General features: G+C 44.3%; 1 protein-coding gene across 7 annotated transcripts in view; it reads right to left on the bottom strand.

The window, feature by feature from the left end:
• Nucleotides 1–19,571, bottom strand: part of MEGF11 (multiple EGF like domains 11) — a 268,537-nt gene that overhangs the window by 82,435 nt on the left and 166,531 nt on the right. For all 7 annotated transcript variants that reach the window (XM_085070265.1, XM_085070267.1, XM_085070264.1 and 4 more), the window contains 3 exons: nucleotides 12,337–12,583; nucleotides 10,307–10,427; nucleotides 4,982–5,118 (listed from right to left, as the gene is read on the bottom strand). In XM_085070265.1, coding sequence (XP_084926391.1) covers nucleotides 4,982–5,118; nucleotides 10,307–10,427; nucleotides 12,337–12,583 — 505 coding nt within the window. The remainder of the gene's footprint in view (nucleotides 1–4,981; nucleotides 5,119–10,306; nucleotides 10,428–12,336; nucleotides 12,584–19,571) is intronic.

The following is a 19,571-nucleotide window of genomic DNA, read 5'->3' as shown; positions in this document are numbered from 1 at the left end:
TGATGGGATATCCTGGGCAGGCAAATTGCTGCTGAGAGAAACTGCAGTCATCCGTGCCCAATTATGTCCTGCTAAATTTGCATCAGGTATTATTACCTTCATTTAAAAGTGTATTCTTCTTTCCTGAACCTTGACAATTGCTTTCATCAATTGTAAGAAACTGATAGGAAATTAAATATTTTATTAAAAAACCCCTCACCTATTTGACTTCTCTTTATCACAGAAGAACTCTGCATCTCCCTTGAAAGCATAAGGTCCTCTTAGTGATCAGGAGGGTAAAAAGGGAATGTGAATTTAGCAATATTGAGCAAAATGTTCTCCAGTACTGCTTTAGTTTTACTTGCCCTCTTTGCTGTCATTGCACCAGTTTTATACCAACAAGGAGAAAACACTCCCATTGTGTTTTTGTGTGTTCTGAGTAACTAAATCTTAAATTTTCCTTTCTTCTCCTACCCCAGGGTTGCTCAGTAGTATAAAATCGCAATAAAAATCACTTTCATGCTCCTTAGTGGAGAATCTTCTTAAAAATTGCCAACATTTTTAATATTTGATGCACATAAAATTGGAACCCACAAACACTTTACACAGATTGTTTTAAATTGCACCTTCCATGCACTGTTAAAAATATCTCCCTACTTGGATACATTCTGAGATCTGCCAAAAAGTCTGTTTCCTTGTCCTACACAACCAATTTAAGAGTTCAGACTATTTCCTGCTCCTAAAAGCTCAGCTAAGGTCCTGAAGAAAGCAACTGATTCTGTGCTTGACATAATTCAGTGGTTTCAAAATTCTGCAATGAGTCAGTACCACAGTTTACATGATCCACCGTGAAATACAGATAGGCCTTTTCAGTTAATAAAAACAGAAAAAGAAGCCCAGAAAAGCCCAATTCCCTTATCACATGGATGCCAGGCATTGGAAATTGCCTATCAGCATTAATTTAAGCCTGAGCATTGATTAAAGTGTATACTGTAAACTCAGTGGATGGAGGCAATTGTTAAATGTCTTTCTGCAGGTCATTTCACAGCTGGCAGGTGAGAGTTAATATAATGATCAGTAATAAAAGATTAATGTGTGATGCAAGCCAGGCAAAACTGCAATGAACACAGGCAGTATATAAGAAGGGCATTAGTTTTGCAGCTTCAGATTATCACGTTTTACTAAAAATAAATGAACACAGCGCAGGGCCTGGCTGGTGATTTAATTCCAGCAGGCACCAACACAATTGCTGGTTGCAAATCCGAGTTGAGGAGTTCATACGAGACCCAGAGTGAGAGGAGTTTGGGACAAAGAGGGAAAGAGTCTGGAGAGGCAGCAGAGAGAGAGATCCTGCTGCTCTCAGGGGGTTCAGCTGCAAAGGAAAGAGCCAGCAAAGAAAGGGAACAGTGGGGCTGCAACACTCACAGCAAATGAAATGCAATGAGGAACAATGAAGCTCCTCATGGCCCCAGTGCTGCACTGAGCCTGGAGTGAGCAGGAGAGCTCTGTGCTCCACGGGGTGAATTCTTAGTCAATAGTGCACTGTATCATTCTATATTTATAGAAGATGAAGCATTACCTAGCAGGGAGAAAAGCATCTGGAAATGAAATATTGACGACCTAATCCATTTACATAATTAGCCTTTTTCTACTAACAATTTAACCAACTTATTTATTTGGAGATCAAGCAGCTACTGCTAATGAATTTTATACAAAGAATACTAATAATGACTCCTCTGGAACATGAGAATAATCACAGCAGGAATTAGCTTTCTACTTAAACATCTTTCCTTTGCAACATATCAATCTAATGTGTCCATAGCACCATTAACAACCAGATACATTGTTCAATTAAATTACAAAATGAGCTGCTAAGCCCTAGTTATGTTTCTTGTTTAATTTACATTGCTTTCTGCCTATCTGGGGAGATTCGTATTGTAATATCCACTGAACTTTAATATGTACTATAATTATTTGGGTTGGGATAGGATAATACGGCTGTCACCTGTGGAATTAATGGAAGCAATTTCACAAAATATTAAACAGAAGACAGCCTGCTTAACAGATGAACTTAGTACATGCACCTACATTTTCCCCCCCAATTTTCTTTTTTTAAGGAATAATGCTGTGAAGTTTTTTTGGCTGTTCTCTTTGTTTTGAAACAGTGATCACATTTATGTAGCACAGACAAATATGAAAAACTATCCAAAATATAGTAACCTAGAGATAAGAAACACAGGTACCAACTCAACAACAGGAGAGTAAATCTGCCCATATAGTTCTAATAAATGTGAGATTTATTCTGTTAAGATTCAATCTCTAGATTTAAAGGCAATATGGAAAACAAAGCCAAACCAGCATGTTCCCTTTTCCTGTGAGCCACTGAATTCTGAAACACTCCATTCTCAGCTTCTAACTGTGCCTCTGCTATTATTCCTTTCCAGTTTGTAAAACACACATTTCCATGACAGATCCAGTCATTTCAGTGAGCACAAAGCATCCTGCAGTTATTAACAGTGCTGCCAATTTCCCAGAGATTTAGTGCAGTGCCACTCTTGGAAAACAGGTAGGGAACAAAAGTGTGGCAATTACACTCACACAGACCTTTATGACCATTTCATCTCCACAGATATTTATCTAACTCTATGTTATTATCTTCTGCACATGATGATGAACTGTAGCATTATAAAGTACTTATTGACAATTTAAAGATGATAGTAGGGAAAGCGTATTTATGTCTTTATTGCTGTAATTCACAGCATCTGTCATTATTAAGGAGATTTTTGTCAATGCCTTGTAAAACGTTAAAGAAAACAGTGTTTTGTTGTGCAGCAGACTCTCCTGCTCTCCTTTTTGCTGTGACACTGCAAGAGCTGCAGGAGATCCCGAGGGTAAAACACACTCTGAGCTAAACTGGAGCTGCCTGGTCTGTCCCATTGCCCAAGTGTGGGAACTCATAACCAAGGAAAGCTGATCAGACTCCTTAAGGATCTCATCCCTCACCAAAATCCATGGGCTCCAGCCAGGAGTGCGTTCAGAACAAACCAGTGCTGCCCAGCCTGAGCGAGAGGCAGAGCTGCAGCTGGAGGTAACAAGGCTAAGGTTTCCCTTCCCTTGCTGAAGGGGATTAGAGGCTGATAAATGAACAAGTTTTAACCTTCCAAGAACCCACTAGAAATGGGGGAATTTCTAGGCTAATCCAGTTTTACCCTGCTGCAGGCAGAGCTTTCCTAACAGCCTGTTTACCTTTTTAATCCTGTTCTCATTCATCCTTTCACACACCTGCATTTCTGCTCTCCTGCCTTTCCCTTCAGCATCTTTCACTCCCTTCTCCAGGATGGGGAAGGTGAGCCATTCCCAAGGGTTTTGCTTGGATGCAGCTCTGGAACATGACCTTCCCTCACTTCTTTTCCACTTCTAACTGTTCCTGCCTTATTTTTGTTCCTCCCTCCCTTCCTAAGCCACATCTCTCTTTGGAGTCCAAATCTCTCTCATTTTTCTCCAAGTAAATATCTCCTGACTCCACACTCCCTTTGCTCAAGGACAATCCTTGTGAGTTCCTTCCAGCTCTTCCCTGAGGTGTCTCCTCTGCCCAGACTCTCCCTGAGATGCCTTCCCCAGCCCCTCTCCAAGAGCAATCAGCAGTAAAATCATCTTTCCATCCCCTTTCCTCATCCCCAGTGGGTGTGCAGGCTGCTGGCTGGGAGCTCCCAACAGCTCCAACCCTTGATTGGATTGATTCCCCTACAGCCAGGAATCCATCAGGGTGTGCAACAAGCAAATGAGGAGACCAAGAGGCTCTGCCAGCCTTCCCCAGCATGGGCAGCACTGGGAACAACTTGGGATTGCAGTGTGGTCAATATAAAGGTCCAGGCTGCACAGCTGCCTCCTTTAGTGCAAAAGTCTCACAAGGAGGGGAGAAGAAGCAGGAGTTCTATGGTACCACATGTCTGGAAACACTGGCTCCAGATGGAGAATGGGGAAGGGATGCACACTGATGTCTTCTCCTCTAAATTACTTGGAAATAATTAGTATTTACTCCATATTCAACCCCATGCAAATCCTGACATAAACTCCAGAACCCCCTCCAATTATAACTGTCCATAAAATGGAAACAGGGGAGCTCCACATGTGATGGGAAGGAGCAGCCTCCTGACCCTCCCTCAGGGATGAGGGTTGGATGTTTGTGCTACAACCACCTGCTGATTATACAGCAAAGGCAGAAATGAGAAACTCCGATGAGCTTTGTTGCATAAAAATATAATTGTAGCATATGTCAGTACAGAGCTAATAAAAAAGGGAATATAGAGGAGAAAGTGCTTTAGCACAACACACACTGTGCATCTCTGCAAACCCTGGTGCCCCAGCTCCAGTGAAAAGTGCTCCTGAGAGCTGCTTTAACTGCTCTTCCCAACCTTTGTTAGGCAGGATTAGCTGGAGGCTAAGCCAGCACGTGCTGCAATCCCTCATTGACTTTGCTGTGTAGTCATTTTGCTGAATCCATGACACCTTGGTAAAACAATATTATCATCTGCTCTGATCGATTCATGGGTGAAGGCTCTCGTTTATAAATTTTGAGGATTTATCACCTTTTGCTGGTGGCTGAGATGGATCAGTGCTACAGCAGCACAGAGGAATGGAGGAGACATTAAACTGCTGCATTGCTTACTCTTGAGGATATTAATTTGTATAAAGATAGTTCATTTACATATCTTGTAAACATGTAATGCTCTCTATTAAATTTATCACTGTAAATATCTAAATTAAATGTAATCCATTAAATTTTAAAAGTTATATTAAAAACCCCTGTAAATGGAGAGCATTGCCAATAAAAAGTAATAACATTGCCACATTTATATTGCTTGAAGTGCTTCAGAAGGATGAACCTAATTGGAGCAATAGAAACATAACACCATTTTTCAGGGAGGAAGATTGTCCTAGAAGGGATATAAATATTGACAGTCCATGGTTAAAATGAAAGGCTTTGGGGGTTGGTTTTTACCTGTCTCCTATGTAGCCAGCTGTGCAGAGGCATTTTCCTGTCACAGGGTCACAGTGCCCTCCGTTGTGGCATGGACAGTCCTGGCTGCAGTTAATTCCAAAGGTTCCAGGAGGACATGGCTGTGCACACACCAGCCCCTGGTAAGGTTGCAGAAAGAGCAATATTTCAGTCAACATTCATAATGCAATAAATTTCTCTATGCAGCTTGCAATTTTATTGTCCTTCTTGCTAAAACTAGATGTAAGTGTAGCAGCAATATTTTATCTGCATAAGATGTGCTAAAGACAGTCTGAAAACTCCACTACCACAGTAAATGCCTGCCTGGCCTGACTCCAGAAGGGATTTTTCTCACCACTGCACACTCACAGATAATTCCCTTCCTTGGATCTCCCCCACAAACTGCAGCTGGGCTGGCAGGATTTTTGCTGCCCCCTGAACAGCCACAGGAAGATGTGGGAGAAGCTAAAGGCATCCAGAGAAGTCTACAAATCTGCTTGTGTGCTCCTGGGGTTCTGTGAATTGGAGAGTCTGGCAAGTCGTTGGCCACACCCTGCCCAGAGAATGTCTGGGAAGGAAGGGGTTGTTGGAAAGGTTGCCCTGGGAAGGTGCAGCTGTGCTGGATTTGATGGTCTCTGATGATCTCTCCTGTTCAGCCAGGCTCACTCCACTCAACCAAACAGCTGCTGGAGAACTCCTCTACCACCCTTCACATCCTTCACTCCCTCTGCTCTCTGCAGCCCCAAATCCACATCTCAAAGCAGCACAGAATGGATCTGCCAGAGCTTTGGGGAAGCCATGGAGGGGACAGGGTGGGAATGAGGTTTAGGATAACTGCAGAAAGCCCCCATGATGGCACAGAGCAATGTGAGTGCTCACATCAGCACTGCAGCAGCCTGCTGGCCAGGAGAAGGAATTCTGCAGTGGAATGTCTGCCTAATCCCTGAAGAGTGGCAGAATGCATCACCCAGCATCCTCCCAGCTCCTTATCCCCAACCCTGGAGCCACATCTCAGCCCCTGACCAGCCTCAGCTCCACAGCTTGGTGCTGACCTCCTTTCCCCATTTTGTGCTCCCAGCCCTCTCCTTTCCTGCATCTTCACTCCTGATCCTTACTGCAGACACCCTTTTAGTCCTCTCCTCCATGCAGACCGAAATCCACATCTCTGAGATGTTTTCTCCTTCTCCTCCCTGCTTGGAGGAGTGAAGCAAAGCCAGACTGTCCCTGCTGTGCACCCTGGCACTGCTCACAAGGAAAAGCAGCTCCCAGGCAATCCCTGCTCCAGCTGCTCAGCCCCAAGGCAGGCAATTCTCACCCTCGTGTGTCTTTGGAGAATTTACCTGCCAAATTCAGGTGGTTTCCCCCCAGGTATCCCACAAGGTCCCTGTCAAGTATCAAGGCCTTACAAGGATTTCCCCAGACTTTCTTAGAAGTTGTATGAATGTTTTTCTCCCTGTGAGCAAATATAAAGCCTGAGGCTGGAATCCAGCTGGGGAACTTAAGCCAAAACAAGTCTGGCACTGCTGGGATCTGAAGTTGTGGTCCTATAATGGAAAATGTTTGGCATCTGCAGCAAGTGGTGCTGCTGCCAATGCCACCACAGTGCCCAGTGTGAGACAAACAGTGTCTGGCCACAGGATTATTTGGGTTTAATTTCTCTGTTTCCCTAACCAAGCCCCGGGGGCTCTTAGTTTTGAACAAAGCACGTATCAGACATGACTTATTCAAAATATAAACCAGGAATATAATGGCTGCTTTCACTCCTCGGGGCTTGGGAAGTTTAGCTGTATCAACAACCCCAAAGTGAAGAGGCTGCTCTTCAATGTCACCATAAAACAGATACTTTGAGCCTTTCCCAACCAGAGCTATGTGGCTCCTTGGCTGTAAAACAGACAGGTTGGCCTCAGTTCAAGAACTTTCAGATTAGAGTGTTAAAAACTGGTGTCTCTGGACTTGAGTAATACACAACACTATATATCTGAAAACCTAAGTGTCCATTTATCTTGATAATAAATACTTTCTCCCTTCATGCCTCAAAAGGAACAGGATTTCTATCAACAAATGATGAGAAAGCAATACTGTGGGATGCATCCCCCTGGAGCCAAGAGACTCTTTAGCTGTACTTTTTGCATTAATATGTACTAAGGGAATTCAAAACATCTCTCTCTAGAGGATCAAATGTCAGACCAACATTTCCTGCTTCTTACACATCTAATCAGCAAAGTTCACCCCATCAGCACCTTTTTTAAAGCTCTGATCTCATCAGCTTCTTTTTGACATCGTTTGCTGTATTTTGTAGGACAGAAAAGATTTTTTTCTGCTCCATTTTCTCAGGCACCCCCATGTTTAAAATCCACAACAGAAAGAAAAATAGAGAAAAATACAAATGATGCTTCACAAAGCTCAGAATCAATAAGAGAGAAGAGATCAGCAGAATGTGTTGTGTTATCACAGCACCATGATGCCTTGGCAAGGGGTCTGGGACCAAACAGGGGGTGTTGCCAGTGACAAATGTTCTGTCACGTCTGGAAATATTGCTCCTTTCCTGAGCACAGAGATCTAGTCCTTCAAAAGGGCTTCTGAGAAGCGTTGTAAATGCAAAATTAACTCCTCTACCCACTTCCTGAGAGTGCCTGGAGAATTTAGTACTGCAAATGAGAAAGATGTATAGAATTAAACCTGTAAATTGTTAATGAGGCCCTAAAGCAGCCACCCACTACATTCCACAGCCACAAAGGCACAGAAGTGGAAAAAGCCCAACATTGTGGGATGCTGGGAGCCACATTCTGTTGGCTGTTCAACAACAGAGGCTGTTGGCCACCATCCTCCTGGTGAAGAACCCATGGGGCACTAAAATCCCACAGGACTCCATGCACAGAATATGTGCTACTGGGAGATTCTGCACTGCTGGGAGGACAGAAATTACAAGTCATAAAAGAACCAGGCTTTGAAGATGCCAGATCCAAGGAAGAACCTCAGAACCCCAGAACTTCTTCCTTTCCAACTCACTGCCTCCCCTTCCCCATCCCACCAAACCCCTTAGGGAGCTGAGCTCCTGTTAATAACCCAGCCCAGGAAAGGAGAAAAGTTGCAGCTCATCCAGCAGCAATAAAGTCCAAGTGGATTTGCACTTGTATAAATCTAGGGAGAATTCTCTCCTTCCAAAACGATGGTATATTCAATAGATACGTGCAGTCTCAAGGCTCAAAATCAGCAAGTAAAATTCCTGGTGTCCCAGAAATCCGTGGTGTGAAATAAAACCAAGGCTGTCTAGCAATCCCATCTCGCCTGCTCGTTTACAGCCCCCTCATGTCTCACTTCCCAAACCATTCCAGCCACCAAGAGTTAAAAATATAGCATGAAAAATACTTCATATCCCTCTCTGTACACTGAATTACCAGCTTTTCATTAAAACCCTGGAGAGACCCTTTATACTTAAAATCTCAACATTTACAAGCTGACTGCTTTTACTTATAATTTCAGTTTCTTTCTGCAGAATACTTGATCTCTCTCTTCAATTTTCAGTTATGCTTGTTTCAAACATCAATTGTTAACTCTAGGGTTCCTCTGGGGACAGAGCAGCCAACAACACAGTTTTCAGAAAAGTCTCTCAGGGCTCCTAAAAATGCATAAAAGAACTCCAGGCTGTGAGGAATTGGGCAGGACTGGGCCAGAATACAACTGTGCAGCCCCAGTGCTGTGGCTCTTCTTAGGGTCTTTGCTGCATCCTAAAAAGACATCTCAAAATTCCTGTTCTATTCTGATATTCTTATTTGTTTAGTGATGTTTTAACTTAGAGAAAGAGGAGAAAACTCCTGATAAAATACAAGTAAGGAAGAATAGAGCAAAACAACTCAGATCCTGAGAAATCTTGGCATGCAGGGGGAGAGATGAAAAAAGCAATATTTTTATTTAAATCACTCTATTGATCACTTTTTAGAGGGTAGGGGCAGAATGGACTAATAAGTCCTTAAAAATATGTGAATTGCTTTCCCAATGCTTTAGCTGCAGCACTCAAGGAAAGAACCTTTTCTTTGCCTCTGCTGTTTGCCAGGTGAGGGCAAAGTGCCATTTCCATACTTCTGACAAGTTTTACCTTTGTCATTTGAAATGGAAAAACTTCATCACCACCTATGCTGTGACTGGTGGTATTAGAGAGATTCTAGCTCTCCAGTTAGAGAGAGATTTTCCACACACAGCTTCTACCAAAATTTATAGACAGCAATTTTCTCCCACATTGCTGATACACAGCAACATCTCATGGTTGGAACTTTTGAACACAAAGAATTTGATGTACAAATGTAAAGGAACATAAACCTCTCTCTGCTTTTTTAGGTTTGAACAGGTACAGGGTCCCCATCAGAGGTCACAGCTGATTGATGATCCGCAGAGTCTTCCATGTAAAAATAAAAATTCAGAGTACTTGTGTGCTTTAAAATCCAGCAACTTTGCCAAAAGACTAATTGTCAGACGCAGGAAAAATGCCAGGAAGTTTAGTACAGCTAAATGGGATGAAGGCCTGTGAGACTTGGCACACCCCAAGAGAGTTAATTATTACATTATTGATAAAGTTGAGGACTTTTAAAATGCTTGGCCTTGCTTTCTTGACACAAAGGATTAAAGGGTAGGGCAGTTGTCTCTCTCCAGTGCAAACCCTGACATAAGCAGATCTCTGGCAATCAATGGCAGTGATGTCTGAGCAAGGACACTGAGCTGCAGTGGCCTTTGTGTCCTGGGCTCAGCCCTGCTCTGCTGCTGCCTGAGCCACTGGATTCCCCCTGGCTTCTCCCTCTCTGCCCAAGGGGAACAGACACTTTGTGCCTGTGACAAGGTCGAGCTGGCCTTTGAGCTTTCTGTCCTGGGAGAGGGCAGTGTCAGGGCTGCAGGCAATACTCCAGGGGACTGGAACTCAGAGGCTCTAAGGCTGCAGGGAATATTCCAGGGAACTGGAACTCAGAGACAACTCCTTTGTCTCACAGCATACTGGTGTTTTTTGAGCTCTGTGGTGGCACCTCCCAGTGAGAGAATCACAGAACCAGTCAGTCTGGAAAAGCCCTGCAAGATCATCAAGTCCAACCATTCCCCCTGCACTGCCAAGCCCATCACTAACCATGTCCCCAAGTGCCACATCCACGTGTTTTCTGAACACTTCCAGGGATGGTGGGAGGTCCCTGACTGGTGGCCTGGCAGTGCAGGTCTGTGCAAACCCACCAAAGGTGGTGCCAGTTTGGGAATTGTTAGAGCCTGGCAGATATACATCAACGGAGACAGTAAACAATTAACATCCAATTAACACCCAAGCCCTCCGCGGGGAGGAGCAGTACCCACCATCCATCCAGCAGGACAGGAGCACTCGCCAGTGATGTGGTGACAAACTCCCCCGTTCTGGCAGGGGCAGCGCAGCTCGCACTGGGCGCCGTGGCTGCCGGGGGGACACAGCTCCTCGCAGCTTTGGGGAGAGAACAGAAAACAAGACCATTTCAAAGAACTTACAGGAAACAGTAAACCGGGAAAACACACAGCACAGGTCATCATGGGAGCCTTTATGCAAATGACGAAACCTCAGTAAGGCTCAGCTGGCGTTGCCAATTAGCTGAGATTCCTTTTATTACTGCTGGGGATGTTTATGTGCTGTGGATCCAGCCCTGCAAGGCTGATGCATGTGTGTAACCTTTCTGCATGTACCAAATCCCACCCATCTCACCAGGACAACTCATAACCATTAAAATAGCCCAGGAAAATACGAGTGGCAGGATGAAGCCTTCGATGTGAATTATATGACATGGCAGTAAAAGAAGCTGCAAACAGAATAAAAGGATGGGATTAAAGCGCTTGAAATTTCTCCAGTCACTACTGAATGTTAACATTTGCAGTGTATAATGGACTGGCAAGGACTCAACATCATTTAAAGGCTATTTAAGCTCATTGAGCCTCTCTCAGTACTCGTGGGGGGGCAATGTAAGGCTAATCCTTGCAAAACCCAGTGTGTCTTACATCTGCACATCAGAGCTTTCAGCACTGAGGTTCTGAAACCACAGGATGTTTGTGGATGTTCTCCCCCTAGCTGACTGTGCTGTGATGAGGATGTTCCTACAGCATATCAGGGTTGGCCCTGCTGAGAGCTGACACACTGATGTCAAGGGAGCACTCCCAAGAGTAAGCAGAGTCCTTAGCAGTGAGTGCTTCCACAACTGAGGTCACAAGTCTAGGAGGAAATCAGGTACTAAATAAAATATTCACAAGACCTATCACTTATTTATGAGGGTTAACACTGTCTTTATTTCTTACCTTCCCCTTCATGCAGGTCAACAAATAATAATAGACTGCAAAAGTATTAACTCACCTGCGATAGATCTCCAACCAAATTCAGTGACTAAATTCTCTTTTCCCCTTAAATAATTCTGAAAAACATAATTACTTCTGAAACTACTGAAAGATCTCTAATGAGAACTGATGTTACACTGTGGGCAATTTTAAACAAGAAACTATTGCTTGCTGTCCTAAAATTAATATGCAGATTTTGTGAATCCTACTGGTAAACTTTCCATGTGGTGGATGGGGATTTAGCTACATGATTCTCGTTCAAGTTAATAGGAGTCACACCGCTAAATCCCTGCTCTCTGTGCTTAAAATTTACCCCCTAGATACTAAGCTGATATAGTTAACAGCAATGCTTTCTCAGTTAGATTGAAAGTCAAATAAATTGGGGATGGAAAAGTCCCATTTGATGCTGCACTGGACTGCTAATGAGGAGAGAGTCCAACTGCTTATCAAAACTCCACTGCAATTTGGATTGTATTCACATCCTGAAATTAGGAACAGGTAGAGTTGTTGCATAAGTTGGAAAATATAAATTATTTTGAAGCTTATTTTAGCACTGTATTTGATGCTAAATCATAGAATCCCAGAATGGTTTGGGTTGGAAGGGACCTTGAAGACTATCCAGTGCCACCCTTGCCATGAGCAGGGACACCTTCCACTATCCCAGGGTGCTCCAAGTCCTGTCCAGCCTGGCTTTGGACACTGCCAGGGATCCAGGGGCAGCCACAGCTTCTCTGGGCACCCTGTGCCAGGGCCTCAGCATCCTCACAGGGAAGGATTTTTTCCCAGTATTCCATCTGTCTCTGCTCTCCAGCAGCTTAAAGCCTTCACCCTTTGCTCTACCACTGCACACCCCTGTCCTACATCTTCTCCAGCTCTCCTGAAGGCTCCCTGCAGGGGACAGGTACGCCCAGCAGCACGAGCAGAGATTCCCTTTATTGAGAGTCTCTGAAATCACAGTTTCTACAAAGACAAGTGTAAATCCAGCCAGTGACTCGTCGCCTCGCCGCGCCCCAAGGCAGCCGCCCCTCACTTACAACACGCCGGTGTATCCGGGCGCGCAGTGGCACTCGCCGGTCTGGTGGTCGCAGGTGGCGCCGTGGTGGCACTGGCACTGGAAGTGGCAGCCCTTGCCGTAGGTTCCCGGCTCGCAGAGCTCCTCGCAGCGCCAGCCGCGGAAGCCGTCGGCGCACACGCAGGCTCCGGTGATGGGGTTGCAGAGCGCTTCGTTCTGGCACTGGCAGCGGTTGCTGCAGTGGGGACCCCAGTGCTCGCTGTCACAGCCTGCGGACACACACGGCGTTACCCACGCGGGACACGGGCAGCCTCACCCACAGCACCGTGTGCACCTCGGCCACAGCCTTTGAAAGGAACTCCCTGTCCCAAACTGACCCCCCGACCCCATTTCAGCATCTGCCCCCCGACCCGACTTCAGCATCCTCCCCCCGACCCAGCTTTAGGATGCAAAGACACTGCAGAGCCACTGTTATACCTAAAGTTGAGGACTTGTTTAACACCTTACTGGATCAATCCCGAAATCTTTTAATATCCTGTGTGTTAGTGCTTTTAGATTGCTGGAAGGAATGAATTTATAGTGGAATTAGATGCAGAGGGTCACATCCTGCCTGCAGTGCACTTAATGGCAGGTGGTGATGCCAAGCAAATCCTGTCGATTTAATAATGTCATCAAATATTGTTTCTTTGCTATGCTCTCACAAGATAGCATACAAGATAATCTAAAGAAAGCTTTCTCTTTGGTGTTGTTTGTTTGTTTTTTTCTTTTTTTTCTTTTTTTTTTTTTGATTTCTGGACTAAATAGATGGGAGGGAAGAAAAGAACACTGGAGACAGGACATCCTGAGGCTGCCCAGGCTCAGAGATGAAGGTATGGAGTGAGAATGTGAGGAAATTCCTGTGCTAACAACAGCAACACAGAAGGACCCCAAAGCCTCTGGCCACTGACAGGGAGATGAGGTTCCTTATGGAATGCATTAAGCATAGTGAGAACCATTCATATGACAATCCTGCCTGATCCCCTCTCCTCTTTTGAGGCCCATAGGGAGGATGAGAGAGGCAAGTCAGCCTTACAGCAACAGTTTATCCTGATTTGCTATTGGAACAGCACCTGCACAGCACCTCTTTGAGCTGCATGCACTGAACAGAGCTCAAAGCAAACACCTGAGGTCAAGGTTTCCTCAGCAGAAAGTCAGCAGGAAAACAAGGAGTTCTTCAGCAGTCCTAGCCTTCCACCACAGCCATGGCAAGGGTGAAGAAAATCCTCATCCTGTTCAGAACAGGGCTCTGGGAAAGACAGTCACTGATGGCTTTCCAGGTACAGCTCAGGGAGCTGCTTTCAATTTCACCAAAAAGCCTCCTGTGAGTGGTGTAAATCCCACTGCCAGGGAGCAGAGGAGAGTGGAATCCCAGCAACAGGGCTGTCTCCACAAACTCTTTTATTTGCAAACATGGAAACTAATCCCAGGTGACACGCGCTGCTTCTCAGCCCTGGATCTGTTTCCAGGATTAGCGAGGTAAGTGTAAAGCTCACTTAAGCCTGATGCTTTTGTCCTAGAAATTTCATTGCCCTCTCCTTCTACAGTGCTTGGCTATAAACCCACACTGGAAAACTGCAGCTATCAGTTAATTTTGGTGATGTTTTTATTTGTTTTCCTTTATTTTGAGAAGAAGAATACTCATTGGTCAGCGTGAGGATATCCAGCAGAAAATGAAGACAGCTCTTACTTAATTTGCACTGCTGATTGGCAGTTTACAAACTTGTGTTTCTTGAGCAAGTGTTAAAAACCAAAATAAAACAACAGAAGACAATTCCAAGGTGTCCAAAAGATCTGCAGGCTCTAACAGGGTGCAGAGGTTTCATGTCCTGCAGGGAGCAGAGCACACAATGCACCCCTGTGCACAATCCTGCTTGTGCCTCATCCCAGATCCTTTATTGCTTTGCCTCACTTCCCCCACAGCTGTAAACAGGGATGATAGTTCCTCTCTAACACCACTGGGAGCCAAGCAAACAAAATCTTACTCTTTATGAGACTTAAATTATTACTGAGAATCTGTGGGAAGAGATGATCTGTCTTTATTTCACACAGACACTTGCTGAGGCTCTGTGAGCCTTCTGGGGCAGGGAGCAAAGCTGCTGGAGCTGCTGAAGTTCCCCAGCAATTTCCATTCCAGAAACACTGATTTGTTTCCTGCAGAACTTGAACATCAAGGGGTGCAGTTCTGCAGCTCCACAAAGGATACAAATCCAAACCACACAGGCAGAGCTGATATCCCTGAGCACAGGGAAAAGGAGTTCAGGGATCAAACCCTGCCTGCTCTGGGGATTAATTCCTGCCTTCCCATGCCTCACACCAGAGCTCCAACTGCAGACTGTGGCTTGTTCTGGGTCATACAGTTCCAGATGTAATTAATATCCTTAAAATGAATAAATAACACTCATTAGAAGAGATTATTCTATCCTGTCTCAGGTGGGTGCTCCAAGCATCCCATTTGTCTGCTAGGTTTTTGTTTTTCACTTTGAAAGAAAGTGAAGGAAAAAGAAAGCCATTTATAGGGAGGGAAAACCATTTCCCATCATTAGTTCAAGCACTTTGTTCCACCTGTGCAGTGCCTGCTTCAAAGACAGCTCCTTTTCTGTGAGTCCATCTTGTTTGGACATTTATTTACAATCACTATTTGGTCACAGGCTTGCTTTCTCCCTGTAGCAAATTTCACCCCACAGTCTAGCCAAAGTGAAGAAGTAAAGAGCAGAAATTCTTCTAATTGGTTGAAAAATCATTAAAAAACACAAATCTGGGAAAGAAATCCAATTAGGCAGATTTTTCCAAAGGCTTCTAAGTCCGAGGCATCAGTGAGTGCATGTTGCAACCTTCACTATGGTAAAGCTCAACACACTGAGCCCAAATGTCTTAAGTATCTATGAAATAAAGCAGCTTGGCATTCCAGATACCTACTAAAAATGTGATTTGCATGGGGATTTATTAAGGAGAGAACAGAAAAATGAGGATGAAAGAACATCCAAAAGCTCATGAAAGACAGAAAGAATAGAATTACAAAAAGATGGGGCTTTTACCATATCTCACTGACAATGTCTGACACAGCCTTTACTTCTTTTTTTCTTTTTTTCCCTGAAACTACTGCCAGGGATTTACTACAGCGCTCTAAATGGTTTGAAACTGAAGTCCTGGTGTGTGTGTGTATAAGCAAGGAGAACATCCTGTTGTCCAGTGATGGAGTCACAAACACACAATGACCTGTTGGACTCTTCAAGATTTAAATCTTTGCCTCAGATGCTGAAGATTTTCTGCTTTCAGTCATCAGTTGAAGCCCTGTATATATCACACTGAGCAGAGCCATTTCATTCATCCACTGTTTGTTAATTGCAAAGGGAATGCAGTGAAATTTGTTAGTGTAAAATTTGGGATCATGAAATTTCATCCTCACCTGATTTTACACTGCAGTAAACTTACATGAAAATAATATCTTTGCTGCTCAAAGTTTATCAACTCCTGTTGGTTTTCTTTTCTCTGTTTCTTTAAGTCCCATATTGCAGTGACAGACTGGCATCATTTCATTGGAACATGATGTGATATTTATATAATGATATAATGATAACTCTGAGATCTGCACTGTGGGAACTTCTGTACCTCTACAAGGCAGATACAGAGATGATAAGCTAAAATCCAAATATTTATTCATACAATTAACTCCACTGAGTTCAATAGGCTCACTCAGGTGTGAGACTACTCAAGTGTGTAAGTGGCTATGGGATTGGGATCCAATAGCTCCTGCTAGAAAATTGTAAAACAGAAGAAATCAAAGACTTCAGCAACCAAGAGGTATTTTTTCTCCATGCATCAGTGTGGCTGATCCTGGCTGGTGTGTGACAGTGACTCCATATTTTGAGAGAGAGAGCAGAGCAGGCTCAGAGCCACAGGATCCTGCTGCACTTTGGGATCATCAGCACCCCTTCCCCCTTGGAGAGAGCATTTTAAACCCAGCCTGGCACAGTCTAGTCCTGCTCTTGATTGCCTCAGTGTGTTTCTGTAACAGAGATAAATAATAACAGCACCAACGTGTGAACAGAGAGCTGATTAAAGCTCACACCAGCGCTCCCCTGTAAATGCAGATGCCATTAAAAATGTCAAAATGATACAGAGACTTTAACCAGACCATCAATAAGGAAAGCAACCTGAGAGAGGTGATGTCAGGGAGGTACAAATGCTCCCTTTAGCTGCATGTGGGATGTCAGTGGGGTGAGGGATGAGTCTGAAACAGCCACTGTTCTCTGGGGAGATGCTACATTAAATGGAGCTGCCATATTTCAGGTCACATGGCCACATTCCCTGGCAAACGTGCTAACTTCCTCACTTTTTCACCTTTGGAAATACAGCTGGAGATGAGCTGTCACCAGTGGAATGAATGTGGCTGTGTAAGGGATGAGGCTGGGTGCCTGAGCAGGATCACACTGGTGTGCTCAGGGTGCTGTGGCAGGGAGGGATTCACTGCTCAGTGCAGCACCAAGGGTTTTCCCCCTCTTGCCATCCCCTCTCCCACAATGAAACCTCAGTTATTTCCTGAAGTGAGGGCTAATTCCTGCAGGCTCTGCAGGTACAATCATCAAATCTTAGAATTGTTAAGGCTGGAAAAGATCTCCAGTATCACCAAGTCTGCCCTTCGACCAAACACCCCCTGTGGTCACTAAACCATATCATGAAGTGCCACATCTGCTTGTTTTTGAACCCTTCCAGTGCTGGTGACTCCACCATTTCCCTGGGGAGCTTATTCCAGTGCTTAACCACTCCCTCAGCGCAGCAATTTTCCTGCTGTGGTTGTGCATGGCATCCTATTAGCAGCTCTGTCCTGGTGAATACACATCCAGGACACACTGGAAGTGCCACTTCAGTCCCCAAGGCTGTTTATCCCTCTAGGAATGATTAGGGAATTGCTGTGCTCTGGGTCAGTAGAGACACCCAGCACTGAGTGCAGCACAAGTCACACACAGTGAGGCAAACACAGGAGGCTGAAAAGGTAACAGATAAATAAAAGGACTCCCAGGGAAGGGGTGACATTTATGGAGTGACTTATCCCAACGAGAGAGAGGCAAAAGTGCTATTCCAGAGCTTTTCCATCACTGCACACACAGATTATTAATATGAAACCAGCATCTTCTATCACAGCAGCACAGAACCTGTGGTCTCAAGGTCTGAGTTTATTCTGTTCTCATCACCATCAGCCTCCCTGGGTCTCTTTTATAGCTGGTGACCAGTTTTGTATTCCAGGTCTGCAAAGTCAGTGGGATGTTCCCAAACATCCTGCAGAAGGCACAGCTGAAAAAAACCCAGTGTCTGATTTCCTCAGACTCAGGACCATATTGGGCTGATGGAGAACTTCAATTAATCCACACTTTAAAACAGCTTTCCACAAATTTGCTAAAGCACAGAACGTGCTCATAGCCAATAATCAATATTCTGGAATATTTCCCAATTCAGTTTGTAATGTTTAAATGAGAGAACAGCCCTTAAAAATGCAAACAGGAAATAAAATTAACTATTAAATTTAGGAGGACATGGCTTAAGAGAAATTATTTTAGAATTTACTTTGAAATTAGGACTAGATATACCTGAATGTAATGAATGAAAATTTAAAATAATTAAATTTTTATGCTCTGCACTTTATCCAACAGGAGAATTACAGCTCTGTACTGAGCTGTGTCTGCTCTCTGCACAAACATGACTCATTTGGGGCCAATTCAACACCTTTGCAAACAGAAGCCAAGCAACAGGTTTGCACCAAGGTCCATGAAGAGGGAATTCCCTGACAGTGACACTTGCCAGCACTCTGTGTTGGCTCTGAGCAGTGCTGAGTGCCTCAAGTGACACCAACACACTGCTAAAGGCATGAGGAGGTCACTGAAAAATCACCCACTGAGCTGCTTGATCCTAAACCAAATAATCTTTATCTCACTGATTACCCCTGGAACTTCTAACACATGTATATGGACAGTGGCTGACATCAAAATAACCCAGATTTTTAGAAATGCCCTTCAAAAAATAGTGTTACAAATGCGAAGAGACTGACATTTTATTTCCATGATTTCACCATCCAGCTGGGACACCTTCCCTGTTCTGAGCACTGTCCCACAGCCAGGGTGTGCTCAGGTATCCCCAGGGAAAATCCACCTGCACTCAATCAAACTATAAAAAATGCAATTTGCAGACACTCAGTGCCACCCCTGGATAACTCATTACCTACATTCTTTAAAGATTTCAAGCGTGTTAAAAGCAATCTGAAATTAAAGACTTCAGGGCTTTAGCAGGACTCCTGTGACAGTTTTTCCAGGGAGCAGCCATGGGCCACTGGCTGTTTAATCTCTGTGCCCTAAGTGGTCCCCAGGGAGGGTGACAGCCTTGTGCTCTCAGTCCATCACCCACACGGCAGGGCTTTGCTCTGTCCCTGCTGCTGAGCCTCCTGAGCATCAGCCTGATGATACTCCTGAAGGGATTTTTCCTATTCTCCTTTGGCTTTTTAAGGAAAACCAAACCAAACCAAACCAAACGAGGAGCATCCCATGTAAATAGGACACTTGATTTATGGAGATGGTGTCACAGAAATAAAATGTCAGATTAAAGGTTGGAGGTACAGCAGTAATTCGGTACTTGAGCCTATAAATTATGATATTTTCTTTAATTATATGAGCACAGAGTACCCGGGCACTTGCTGACTTCTGAGCTTGTAGCTTTGCAGCCTTGAGGTTCCCAAACCTGCATTCCTTTTATCTCCAAAGCCAGACTTGCAGTCTCACAGCTCACACAATTATAATGAAGAAAATGCCAATCGCAGTGTTTACAACTCCAAGACAGCCCAGAGAATATATTTTGCATATGCAAATATGCATTTATGTATCCACCCAAGGGGTAAATGCCTGGGGTTAATCTGAGGCTGGCAGGACTCAGTCAGTCCCATTCTCCCAGTTTATGGATCAGTCTTTGTCAGGTGGAGATGGAAAGTTGGGAAGGGAATATCAGCTGATTTTTCCCAAAATTAATAAATTATTAGTCACAGGGGTAAATCCCTCTCATTTTGTGTTTGGTTTTTTTCCTTTCTTAAGAAAAAACCCCAGATTTTCCTCCTTTCAGGAAGATTTTGCTGATTCTCCCTGAAAATCAGGCTCTGAATCCAATACGGAGCATGTGGCTGATTTGGGCCCTGATTGAATCTCGGATGAGGATCTCATTAGTCACTGACTCTCCAAC

Source organism: Lichenostomus cassidix, chromosome 10 (assembly GCF_008360975.1).
Source record: "Lichenostomus cassidix isolate B80296 chromosome 10, HeHo_3.0, whole genome shotgun sequence".
Classification (NCBI taxonomy): domain Eukaryota; kingdom Metazoa; phylum Chordata; class Aves; order Passeriformes; family Meliphagidae; genus Lichenostomus; species Lichenostomus cassidix.
Note: the sequence above shows the minus strand (reverse complement) of the source record. Positions and strands in the feature narration are given on the sequence as shown.